The 14,094-nt window shown below is 31.6% G+C and overlaps 1 protein-coding gene across 1 annotated transcript; it reads left to right on the top strand.

The window, feature by feature from the left end:
- The first annotated feature begins 337 nt into the window (after positions 1-337).
- Positions 338-9,219, top strand: LOC6576608 (protein elav). The gene is given in 7 exon segments (XM_032729346.2): positions 338-634; positions 3,852-4,342; positions 4,419-4,522; positions 4,642-4,795; positions 6,152-6,431; positions 7,769-7,946; positions 7,999-9,219. Coding segments are annotated over 6 exon segments (2,208 nt in total). The 5' UTR covers positions 338-634; positions 3,852-3,858; the 3' UTR covers positions 9,007-9,219.
- The last annotated feature ends 4,875 nt before the right edge of the window (positions 9,220-14,094 follow it).

Below are 14,094 nucleotides of genomic sequence, written 5' to 3'. Positions count from 1 at the left end.
CATACATTCATGAAATGAAAGCAGTCTGATCTATACAACCACCCGCTAGGTCGCAGGCCTAGCTCTCTCTCACACTCACACTCACACTTATACGCATTAATGAACTATGCAGAGAGTAAAGTAAAGTGCGCTCAGTTTGCATTTGCATGTTGCCATGCTCTCCTCAGTCACACTGACGCCGCTCGCTCTCGCATTCTTCCTCTCACTCTGTCTCTCTCTCTACCTCTTGGCTCTGCATGCAATGTGATGTTTTGACTCTTTGTAGCGTGTGTTTGTCTTCTGCCGCAGCGGTGATGGCATAAAAATAATTTCCATGCCGCTCGCTGAATCAGTTTATTTCTGTTCTGTTGAGTTGCAGGAACGTGTTCTTTTTCTACTTTCCGTTTGATTTTATTTCCTTATTATTATTGTTATTATTATTATTGTTCTAATTATTATTATTATTACTGTTAAATATTTGGTTCGCGTTTCGTTCGGTTCGCTTCGGTTTCGTTTGGTTTTTCGTTCCTTTTGCCGTTTAGTTAACGTTTTTCAAATACCAAACAAAACTAACACATAATCAACGCCAATCAATTTGCATAAGTTATCGCCTATCTTTCGGTTAATTTTGTTTTTGATTGATACAAAAAAACACGTAAGATAAGCAATTCCCAAATAAATAAAAATAATAATATAATATAAAGTGTTTCGTAATCGCGTCGAAATCTAAAGAGCAACAAGTTTTATTTACATTTCTGAATTTTGGATTTGTTTTCAAATGCAAAGGTAAAAATATTGCATATGATTTTGCATTTATGTAATTCCTTTTTGCATTCAATGGCCTGCAACACAATTTCAAATATTTTATTTTACTTTTATACATTTTCCATTTTTCACTTAACCTCAAATAATGCGTCGCAGTAGCAGCGGTAGTGGCAGAGACAAAATCTTCATCGCCTTCGTTTTGTTATTTTAAAAATATTTCGTAAATATAATTCTTGGTACTTCTGCCGGCTCTCAATACATACATATATACATGCCGCCGTATCAAAGCAGCGCCCACTCTGTACCGCCCCCCGCCTCACCAGATCAGCCCGACAGTTATTTGTTTATTTTTAAAATATTAGTTTTTCGCACGATTTGTGCTGTAGCGCATGCAAAAATGACCGAGGAAAATAAAAAGAAGGCAAATAATAAAACAGAAATAAAATAGGAAAATACGCAGCAAAGGTGAAATTTTTCGAATTTAAATATTGAGCGAAATTCGCATGGAATAAAGCAGAACAGGAAAAAAAAGATGTAGTGGGTGAAGGCCAAAGGCATTGAAAGTTTGCTTTATATATAGATTGGATTAGCCTATATCTACATACATATATCGTGTAGAGCTATTGTGAGCGACCTATAGATGGTGATATACCCTGCTCTATGTCAGGGGAAAGCACACAGAATGCTTATCTCACGTTAACTATATATTTTAAATTATATTGATGAATTGAATTTGAAATATGTATTGGATAATGATAATCAAATTATATAAAAATTCTTAAATTTATTTAAAAAATAATTTATACAAATACTGAAAGGCGTTCTGATATTTGATAATTAATTATTGTAATTATTCTGAAGTCAGAAATATTACAAAAATATTATACTTGGGAAGTACCTTGGGGTATAAAGAGTAGTTCTGGGGTACTCGACAAACTATAAATATTGTATTCTTTTGATGCAAATAACGCAATATACTTTCTACCCTTTTGCATCAGTCATTCTATTTAGCATGTTTATATGTATGCATTACATTTGGCTTTCATCAAACCGAAACGAAAATAATAAATATAAAGGCAATGCAACCTATTGACTATAAGAACAATGGGTAATTGGATTGCTTAGCTAGAACGCAGATGAGTCAACAGAAATTGTTGGCCATTAAGAGAAAACAACATAAAGAATGGAAAAATTAAAATACAAGTGGAAGTATTCTCTTTCTAATAATATTAATGATTTTTTTCTACCTTTATCTATATCATACTCATGTCATTTAATATATGTACCACCATGTGTATACATATACATCTAAATTGCACTAGAGTGTCTGATTATCCGCTTACATTGCCTTTGACCTATTTGAATTGCTCAACATTTTGCAATTCTGTTTGCCTCTGCGCCAGCTCTTCAATGATTAGCTCGTGCGTCATTTTAATTACATTGATTTTTCCGTCAGTTTTCGGATCTATTTCTTCGCGTACCCGCACACAACAGCAACTGAAAATGGACAACAATAATAACAACAACAACAACAACAACAACAACAACAACAACGACGACATCAATAACAACAATTGCAAATAGACCACGTTGACATTTCTAGGTATTCATTAAAAATGTTGAACATGTTTCTGTTGCTGTTCTTACCTAGCCACAATCATGCACCACTACGTCCCGCACCGCCCCCACCCCACCGATTCTAGTCCCTGAGACCTGCATATAATTTAAATTAAATTAAAATAATTGATTTTACTTGCATTTCTTTTCGTTTGCAGTTAACTTTCGGACATCAAATACATATATATAAATATATATATGTATAAACATCTACATATATATATATAACGTATACGTAGTGGGCACCCTTTAGTGCACTTATAACTAGGCTTTAGGCAAAGGTTCAACTTAAATCAATTTCTGTTTTCAACTACCATTTGCTCGGTTTGTGCGTATTGAGGTAAGTGTTTTCAGCAGCTGAATCGATGGAACTACATATATATTATATAAATATATATTTTGTTTTTAACTTCCTTTCGTTTTGTTTTTGGTTTTCTTTGCAGATTTTAAAACGCGTTACAGCAGTATTATCTAAAAGCGAACTTTTAATTCTAGTTTAATTTTCATTTCACAAGCAAGAAAGCCGTAAAGTTTTCACTTCATTTAACATTTATGATTCTTTTTACTTTATTTTTTGTTTTTGCCTTTCGATTTTGCCAACTAAACTTTAACGCTGTGAGCTGAATGAATGCTATTTATGACTTTTGTCTATTTTAGAAAGTGTGTTAAAAGTCTATTAATATATTTGATGACAAGAAAAATATAAGAAAGGATTATTTAATTAAGTGAAATGATTCTCCATTTTCAATAAGTTGAGGGTATAATTCGTTAGCTTATGTGAGCTTTCTTGATATAGATTGTTAAACAAACTTGTTTTAAACTCAATTTATTTTGTTTTATATTTTAATAATATAATTAGACTTAAAAAAATAAATATAACAAAAATTTAAAAAATAATTTATAAATCTATAATTAGTAAAAATATATTAAACTATATAATAAAAATAATATAATATATTATTCAAAATTATTATATAAAACATAAAGTTATTATATAAACATCATAATCCGAAATAAGTAAGATAATAATCCAAATTAAATATAATTCAGAACAAGTTTGCCTAGCAATCTAATATACAATATGTTTGTAATATATTATAAATATATATAAATTAATTTATTAAAATATAAATATAATTTTTTTTCTTTTAATAACTTTAATAACTGAAATATATATAGTATAGTTAAATGAAGGCTGCCTATAAAATAATTTTTTTGTGTCTAAAAACGTGTTTATGTCTAAGGATTTTTTTTCCTGGCTTTCCAGGAGAAATGTAGACACATTATATTGTCACAGAATTCAAGAAGTTGAATCATCTGCAATTTATATTGCTACTCACTCACAGCTGCAGCTCAGTTTAAAGTTTAGTTGGAGTTCGGTGACCTATCAAGCCAATAGTATCGACTATTGCTCTTGTGCTTTGATATATGTATTATTTAAGCTAATCGCATACATTTGAGCATAAAGTATTCTCTCTAACTATCAGCAGCAGTAAAATGGTCGAGGGTCAGACAGCGGTTCAACAGCAGCAACAGCAGCAGCAGCAGCAATCATCGGGCACTGGCAGCTCTAGTGCTGGCACTGGTGGTGGCACGGCTGGTGGCGCCTCCGCTGGCGCTGGTGTGGCCAACAGTCAAGCGCAGCAGAATGGTGGCTCAACGGCCACGGCAACTGCTGTGGCTGCGGCTGCTGCTCCGGCAGCAACAACCAACAACAATGCGGCAGCCAACACCAACAGCAACAGCAACAACAACAATAACAACAACAATAACAATGCAGCCACAAACAACAACAATAATAATAATAACAACAACAATAACAACAACAACAATAACAACAACAACAACAATGAACCGGATCCGAAAACCAATTTGATTGTGAACTACTTGCCACAGACGATGTCACAGGACGAAATCCGTTCATTGTTCGTCAGCTTTGGAGAGGTGGAGAGCTGCAAGTTGATACGTGATAAGGTGACAGGTGCGTATGCCCAACAATTAACAATTCACAGTTGACAATTGACAATTCACAATAATTAAACATTGCTTTCAATTAGGCCAAAGTCTGGGCTACGGCTTTGTCAACTACGTGAAGCAAGAGGATGCGGAGAAGGCTATTAATGCATTGAATGGTCTACGTCTGCAAAACAAAACCATCAAGGTGCGATAGATAATTACAGATGACTGAGTATAATCTAGATAAAGCTATTCACTTGAATTTCCCTCTATCAGAAATCTTGTTAAAGTGTATAACTAATAATTCGATTTACCTCTTCCTAGGTCTCCATTGCGCGTCCCAGCTCGGAGAGCATTAAAGGCGCCAATCTCTATGTATCGGGTCTTCCAAAGAATATGACACAGTCCGATTTGGAATCGTTGTTTAGTCCATACGGCAAGATCATAACTTCGCGCATACTTTGTGATAATATCACTGGTAAGTTATAACCCCATCGATATATTATAAACCATGTTTTAGGCATGTCCTCTAGCTAAGAAAACTTGTTCTCTCCTTATAAGCCAAGTACTTAAGTTTATCTTTACGCAGATTTTTCTCAACAAGCGTGTTGCTTTAAATTGTTGATAAAACTGAATTTAAATTAATTAATTATTTAATTAATTTAATTATATAAATGCCATTCTATGAAGCATGTTTAAATTATATTGAATATAAAAAGAAATAAATTTTTTGCTAAACTTTCTTTTATAATTTAGTTAAATATTTCTTTAAATAATGTAAACTATTTTTTTCCAATTTATTTTTTCATGTATTTATTGAAATACCCCATCAAAAATATATCTATATATATTTCGATCAAAAACTAAATCAGATGAACATGCGGCGGGTAGGTTTTAATCTTTTGTTTAGCTGTTTAATTCGCAATCAATCAAATTCTCATTTTCACATTGCATGGATTCATTTAATTAAATCAAATTAAATTTATTTATATTTCTTTTGAATTTTAATTTTGGTTTTGAAGCTAGAAAAAATTTGTTAATTCATATAATACATAAAAAAAATTAAAAAGCTCACGTTATTTTTAAAATTAAAGGCTCAAATTATAAATTAATGAATATGGTTGAAGATTGGATAAATGTATTATTTAAATGAATTAATTAAATTTTTTTTTCGCTTTGTTTTATTTAATATTAATATTTCAAAAAAAAAAAAAAAAAAAAAAAAAAAATAATAATAATAATATCAAATGATGATTAGAGCAGCTTTATATTGAAATAGGCAAACAAATTAACTAAAACAAATTTGTTTTTCGTATTCTATTAAAAAACATCAATATATATTTATGGTCAAGAAAGTTAAAAAATCCTAGAACTAGTTAAAACTATAATATATAATTAGCATGAGCTTCAAATTATAAACCAGTCAAATATTCAAGTCAAATCTTCATTTGCTAATTATCATGCTTATAATGAAAAACATGGTATTTCCTAGTTGAGCAACAAAACCAATCGTATTGTATTATCATCATTGTATAGCATCGCCTAACTATTGTTGCATATTATTTCATTATTTTTATTATTTATTATTTTTAAAATTGTTTATTAATGATTATGTTTTTATTTGCCCCACCTAAAACAATTATCAACGACAAAATACCCGCACCACATAGAATCGCATGCCGAGAACCTAGATCGTATGTATACCTAATATTTTATTAACATTTATGATTTCTTTGGTCAATTCATATGCCCTGTTGTGCTAGCTATGACAACTGAATTGTAAAAATATGTACATTATTCGTAGCTAATTTGTTTATATTTATGTTTCGCTTAGGTCTCTCCAAGGGCGTTGGCTTTATACGCTTCGATCAGCGCTTCGAGGCTGATCGCGCCATCAAGGAGCTCAACGGCACCACACCGAAAAATTCCACCGAACCGATAACCGTTAAGTTTGCCAACAATCCCAGCAGCAACAAGAACAGCATGCAACCGCTGGCCGCCTACATTGCGCCACAGAATACGCGCGGCGGACGCGCTTTTCCAGCGAACGCGGCCGCCGGCGCCGCAGCGGCAGCCGCTGCTGCTGCCATTCATCCCAACGCGGGCCGTTACAGGTTAGCTGGGCAAGTAACGAAAGCAGTTCATTGTGGGACAGATGGGAGATAACTATTTAGGCAGGATTCTTAAGATCGACAGAGATTCAGCACTGGAATATAGCTGGGGCTTGGGATATTGCAGAGAATCTTCATGATCTTTAGATATTTAAGTGAATATGTAGGATATTAATATGGACAGAACAAGTGGAATTTAGAATCGATTTAAAAAATATTTTTTATAACTTCACTAACTAGTGAATGAAACTTAGAGAAAACTAATTAGCTGATTCACTTAAATATAGAAATACTGCTTCAATATAGTGGCATAAAAATGCGATTGGCTTGTTCCCAGGGGGCATTCAGAATTTAGCCCTAACAAATTACACAACCGTTCGCCTCGAGTTTCAAATTCGAAGTGATTTTATTGCAGTATGCAACTAGAGCATGATGTGCGTTCGCAACTTCATTGATTCACAGCTCTCTATTACAAAACGCTCTTAAATTACATATATACAAAGGCATATTTGAAATGTCTTAGATATTATAGGGCAGAGTTGCTACCTTTCGCCTTTCAAGGTAGTAGGGAGCAATCAGCAATTTGATCTGCATAAATATTCTTAGCTGTAAAAACTGAAATAGTTAAGCTTTCTATGTTTTAGGCCTATTAAATCGGAATATCTGACTGGTAATGGAGTATAAAAGAAGCGTATGAAGTATAAATAAAATTATTGAATAGAAAACAAGATCATGGACGCGACGACTTATTTAGATTACAAGTGAACTGATTTTTTAAACAACATTTAATTCGTAATCGCCAACAGAGTATTCTGATATCTTGTGGCTTTAGTCTACTCATATGTAAGATCTGTTAAGGTGTTTATTTGGGATGACTTATGTTATGATATATATACACATGATTTATTATATGAGATGACAGTTGGCTTATATTATGTTACATGATTTAAGTTTGATGTTCCACTCTGAGCAAAAGGAGAAATGTGGGTTTCAAATTAGCCCAAAGGCAGAATGTATTAATAGTAAAATATCATTACTTAGTATACAGACAATCAATCGCATTCATTAATAATAATAATTTCTATTCCAACTCACCGTCACAGTAACATCATTATACAGAAGGTAGTGTTACATTCTGTATAAAAAAGTCTGGTATATACAAAAGTTGAGAGACTATGGAGAAGTCCACTTCTCGAAAGCTTTGACTCTCTGCTGCATACTCAAAATAGCCCAAGGCAGTATTAAATCTCCCTGAGAATATTTCCCTTTACCCATATGCTTGTTGTACCTATAAAGAAACACTCTGCTAATTTGATTGATTTCCCCTCTTTCTGCTACAGCTCTGTGATCTCACGCTATTCGCCGCTCACCAGTGATCTAATTACCAATGGCATGATACAGGGCAATACCATAACTAGCTCCGGCTGGTGCATTTTCGTCTACAATCTGGCGCCCGAAACCGAAGAGAATGTGCTCTGGCAGCTGTTCGGTCCATTTGGGGCTGTGCAGTCGGTCAAGGTGCGTCTTTTAGTTAGTGCATATAAGCTTTGTTAATGCTAATGCTTTGCAGGTAATACGCGACTTGCAGAGCAACAAGTGCAAGGGCTTCGGCTTTGTCACCATGACCAACTATGAGGAGGCGGTGCTGGCCATACAATCGCTCAATGGCTACACGCTGGGCAATCGGGTACTTCAGGTCAGCTTCAAGACTAACAAAAATAAGCAAACGTAATTATTAACCAAGTTGGCTGCTGTTGTCAATGCCAATGCGGCGGCAGCGGCGCTAGCTGCCAATCGTTTGGTGCTTAATCAAAGCCACAACAACAACAACAACAACAAGCACATCATGAACAACATCAACCATAAAAGCAACAGCCACCACCCATTTGGCAAATATGCTAATCACAGCAGCAACAACAACAACAACAGACAGCACAACAGCAATAACAAACAGAAACAGCAGACAACTTCAAGCAGTAACAACAACAGCAACAACAACAAAAACTCGTTGACAACAACAACAAAATCGAATGCAGCAACAGCTACAGCGAGCAATCGTCACAGCAAACCGCCCACAAATAGCAACAACAACAGCAACATGACATCTACTAGCAACAACAGTAAGAGCACCACCTCCCATGCCACGCCCCATAGCGAAAGCGGCGCCAGCTCGACCAGCAACAGCAACATATTGAAAACCTCGACGAAATTCATCTACAATAAGCCGCAGAATCATTTCGAATTGCTACAACAGCAGCTGCAGCTGCAGCAGGAGTTTGCTCAGTTCCTTACCAATGTGGCTAATAGTGCAGCTGGAGCCGGTATCGCTGACACGCCCAACATACACAACAACAGCAACAACCATAACAGCAACAGCAACAGCAACAACAACCACAGCACCAGCAGCAGCAACAACGCAGCCAGCGGTTCACATGCAACGCGGAATGCGACAAACAGCTCAACACTGAGCAGCGCAGCAGCAACAGTTGGCAACAACAAGAGCAATCACAGCCATAACAAGAACAACAACAACTATCAGTCCTCATTTATGCCATCTTGGTCAAATTGGTTTTTCTAATTGAAGCCGATACTCACCGTCTGGTGAATGCCCTTTTTACATTTTGTTGGTTTGAATTTGTTCTAATACGTTTTTTTAAATAACCTGAGCCCCTTGAGAATGGGAAATCAGCGTGTAACTTTTTTTTAAACATTATATTATGTTCATATTTAAACTATATGTTTCCTTATATATGGAATTTTTTTTATATTTACTTTTACGAAAGTATATTTTTTTGGTATTTAATTTAAGTTTAAAATTTGTTAAAAAACAATGAAGATTGTTTTTAGCTAATTTTTTTTTTAATTTTTAATTTTTTTGTTTGTTTATTGTGAAAAAAAAATCAATTTTTTTGTATTTTCCTTATATGCAAACTTATATATGGAAACTTTTTAATATTTACTTTTACGAAAGTATATTTATTTTTTGGATTTAATTTAAATTTAAAATTTGTTAAAACACAATGAAAATTGTTTTTACATAATTTTAAACAATTTTTAATTTTTTTTTTGTTTATTTTGAAAAATCATTTTTTATTTTTTAAAACTTTTTTTCTGCATATATAATTTAATTTGAAAACTCATTCAATTTGTTTTTTTTTTCTCTCAAACAAACAAAATTCTCTTCATTTAATCTTTCCTTTGACTATTCCTGATTCATTTGCCTTAACAGCAAATCTCTAGTCGCTACAAAAAAAAAAAAAAAAAAAAAAAAAAGTGAATGAAATTTATGGTTAAGTTTTTGTTTGAAGAGAAAAGAACATATTCTAGAAATAGTTGAAAAGCTTTGGCATAATGAAATCTAGAAGAAGGCCAAACCACCAAAAACTTGACAAAGAAATGAATTAATTAAGCTTATTGATAATTGTATAAAATGATAATAATAAAATGAAACAGAACTGAATGAAATTGCAACGTTTGGCATATGCTCGAAAGCATATGCGGTTCGATATGTGTTTATAAATATATATATATATATATATTGATATATATGTATGTGTGTAACTTTTGCTTAAAATAAAGATCATATTACATTAATGTTTTATTCAATACTTTAATTATTCAATTCACAAACATCATCTAATCATTGTCATGTGTTGAAGAAACTTATCCAATTCCTAACTATGTTTATGACTTTATCTGAAACTAACCTGACGAGCAGCAAAGAAATCGAATGTGCAATAGCGCAGAGAACGAAATCTATAAAAACTAAACAAGAAGAGCTAAACAACAAATACAGAGAATTTTTCGAATACAACGAATAAATGTTTAAGAAAAATTTAAAGCTAAAAAGCAAAATAAAAACCCATAACTAAACACAAATTTAATAAATATAAAAACATTCTAAAAATAATAAACAAAACACATTTTAAAAGAGAAAAACCTAACACAAAGAACCAGCTAAAAATATCTATGCACGCCATTCGAAAAATTGAAAAAAAGTCCAAGAAAAATCTCTACAACAAAAATTCTTAGCTTAAACTTAACTTTAAAAAACAAAAAGTGGAGTGTACGTAAATGAAATATTGACAAAATGCGTTTCAGCAAAACGAATTTGTTTCAACCAACAAAAAAAAGAAACCAAACAGCAATAATAAAGGAGCAAACAAAAAAACAATATAAAAATATATTGAAAACAAATTGCCAAATTAAGTGTTAAAGAAATACCGGAGAAAAATTCTTGAAAGCAGAGTGAAAAAGATTTAACTTAAAAGTGATTTGAACCAGAACTAACGGAACGTTTCGACAAATGATATAGATGCATTTAAACAAACAAAGACAATGCCTGGCGAGAGATGGTGTGAGAGACGAAAGTATGATCAAAGTTCTATATAACACGAAAACATGGTGCTTGAGAGATTTCCTTGCAAAGCTAGCTAAATATGCTAGCAAAACAAATTATATATATACAAATATATATATATATATGAAAAACTCTTGTTATCAAATTTTTTGTTTTTCCATACATCAAGTCAAATCGGGAATTGGGAAACACATTCGAATTCATAAAGATTATTTGATTTTTGTTCTCTAACCCGAGACGTCAAGCCCTTTAACAATTCGCAATGTTAAAACACATTAAACTATGCTATAAATATATATTATATAAATTAACTCTATATAAAATTTATAACTAACAAAAAAGAAAAGTATATTATATATGATTAATAATATATTGATGTTGTGTATTGCAAATTTTAAATGTTTATACATATACATACATACCAGAACAAATTATTATAAATGCATATTAACTCATGGCATAAATCACAAACAGCAAAAAAAAAAAAAAAAAAAATACTTTCATGTATACGTCAAGTAAATTTATTGCAACTATTAAAAGAAAACTAAAGTTATTCAAATACTAACAACCAAATGAATATGTATGTATATTTACGATTACGATTATTATGTATGTATGTGTGTGTAGTGCGCCTAGGCGCAATATTTATAGAGCTCAATGGCTTATTTCCACATGAAAAGCAAGTGAAACAATCGAATCATTAAAATCATCCGGAATATTTCAATCATTCGAATCACTTGAGACACTTCATAAGCAAATGCTTGACTGAATCTTAACAAAAATATAATAATTAAAAAAGGAAATAAAGAAAACTGGTTGCTTTTATGCGATTTATGAGAACAAAACCTTCCAAAACGAAACAAAACAAATGAAAACTTTGTAGAAAGTTCAAGAGAAAACTATAAGAAGAAAACACCAAGAAAACCTTTTTTTTACTAATCAGGCGCTCACATTTTTTTGTGCAGCTGCCAATTGGATTAGGGAAAAGGGTAAGCAGAATGCGTAATGCAATTATTAGTAACAAACAAAATAAAAACAAACAGCAACAAATAGAAGATCAACAAAAAGCAATCGATTATATACATTTTTTAAGACGAAAATGTTTTATAAATAAAATACCGAAAGAAAAAAAAACAATATAAAAGAAAAAAACCAAGAAAGTATTTCAAAAATTTAAACATATACATGAATACTATATATACAATATATTATATTATATATACATATATATATATATTATATATATACTTAACGGTATTGGTAACGAACAAAAACACCGCACAATAATATACAAAGAAAAGAAAAAAGAAAACCAACAAAGAAGAGAAAGAATACGTAATGCAAAATCTCTGATAACAAATGAAAAACAGTTAAACTAATGCAAACAAGACTACAAATAAAATGAAAAGCAAAACAATTAATAATTATGGAAAGCAAACGAGCAACTTTATAATTTTTACATAAGTAAAAAAAAAAAAAAAAAAAAAAAACAAAAATGAAAATGAAAAGAAACGCAATAATGTTAACACTTAAAGATTGAACACGATGAAAAATAAACAGAAAACAAAGCGCATATCTTGAAAAAAAAAAAAAAAAAAAAAAAAAAAAAAAAAAAAAAAAAATTAAAAAAGACGAAAAGACGAGAGAAGTATGTTGATGAAATCTATTTAAACAAAGATACGAAAAGTTACCACAAATTTTAACTGTAAACCAAACAAAAGAAAGAAAACTAATTAGCATGATGAAGAAGAGAATGAATGAATGAGAATATGGTACACTTTTATACTTTTACACCAGATACAGAGATATAAGGAAATCTAGTGCATACACACATACACTTACGTATAGAAGAATCAAGGATCTGGCGATCTAGTTGTCGTCTGGTTTTTCGTTTGTCGTTTCGAGGCACATTCGCGTTTGAAACCCAAAAAAAGGTTGTGCAATGCTCTGCAGGCGGAATCGGAACTGGAACTGGAACTGATTCCGACACCTGTAAAGCGCTCTCTTTAAATGTCTCTCTCTTAATACACATGAACACGAAAACAGACACACACACAGACATACACACACACACACACACACATTAACACACAGCTCTTAAACTCTTTAACTAGCTAAAACTGATGAGCATAGTCGAGCATCATCATCATCTGTGGGTAATGCTCTCGGTATTTAAATGATGTGCTATAAATTAATTAAACAGGCTTCTAGGCATAGCTTAACAAAAACTGAACTGACACTAGTTGTTGATTTAAGAACTATTTGCACAGAAAGAAAAACCAAATAAAACTCCCAAACAAATATTTCGAAAATATTTCAAAAATTTGATTTTTAGCCAAGGCTTCAAAGTTTGGAAAAAAATCCCCCAAGCTAAGCGAGAGTAATCTTAAGAATGTTTATTTTCGCTATTTCTAAATATTTCTTCAAAATTTTGCTCAATAAAAATTCTAGGTATATAGAAATGTTGTACATCTCACACATACCTGCTCTATTTACATACATCTATATACTTTCACAGTTATTTCAATACTTTAAAGATATTTTTGGTTTACAAAACGTTAAGCTTCCTCGTCCTACACACAAGTATTTTGGTCTAAAGATTTGCAAAAAATTATTAATAAAAGAAAATACAAATAAACATATAACTATCCAATTAAAATTTCGTAGTGCATGTCATCAAAAAAGTAAACAAGATCGAAACAAGTTCTCTTTCTCTCTATATGTTTGCATTAAATGTTAAATAAAAAAAAAATAAATAAATAAATATTTAAACAATTATAAGAAACCAAAAAGAAATGAATATATATTAAATGAATTATGTATAAACCAAAACTTAGTCGAAAGAAAAAAACAACTTAGTCAAAGGTACTAATTTTAAGCACTCTTGTTAAATGCAAATCGCAAACAGCATAATATTTATACTTCAACGATTGATTGATTGACTGATTGATTGAGTGAAGCGACCTTTGGTTCCATCTAGCTCAAGCTCAACATTTGCATAATTTAATCAATTGCGATTATTTGAAATTATTATCGTCTATGGTTTAGCTTACGTAAAGTATTTGAAGACAAACATACTAATTATGCCAGCATATATACACTCATGGTCAAATTAATAGGTGTGAAATTTTTTTTTTTTTTAAATGGGTATAACGTCTATATTTTTTCATGAAACTAAAAAATTCAACTTATATTAAAAAATAGACACATCATAGAATAACAACAACAAAAAACAAGTTTAAAAAATAATAATTTTTAGTATAATTTTGGCATACTTCACAAAAAACTCAAATTTTTGCTGGCCAG

The sequence above is a fragment of the Drosophila mojavensis genome, unplaced genomic scaffold (assembly GCF_018153725.1).
Source record: "Drosophila mojavensis isolate 15081-1352.22 unplaced genomic scaffold, ASM1815372v1 contig_36, whole genome shotgun sequence".
In the NCBI taxonomy this organism is placed as follows: domain Eukaryota; kingdom Metazoa; phylum Arthropoda; class Insecta; order Diptera; family Drosophilidae; genus Drosophila; species Drosophila mojavensis.
This window is presented reverse-complemented; position numbering and strand designations above follow the sequence as displayed.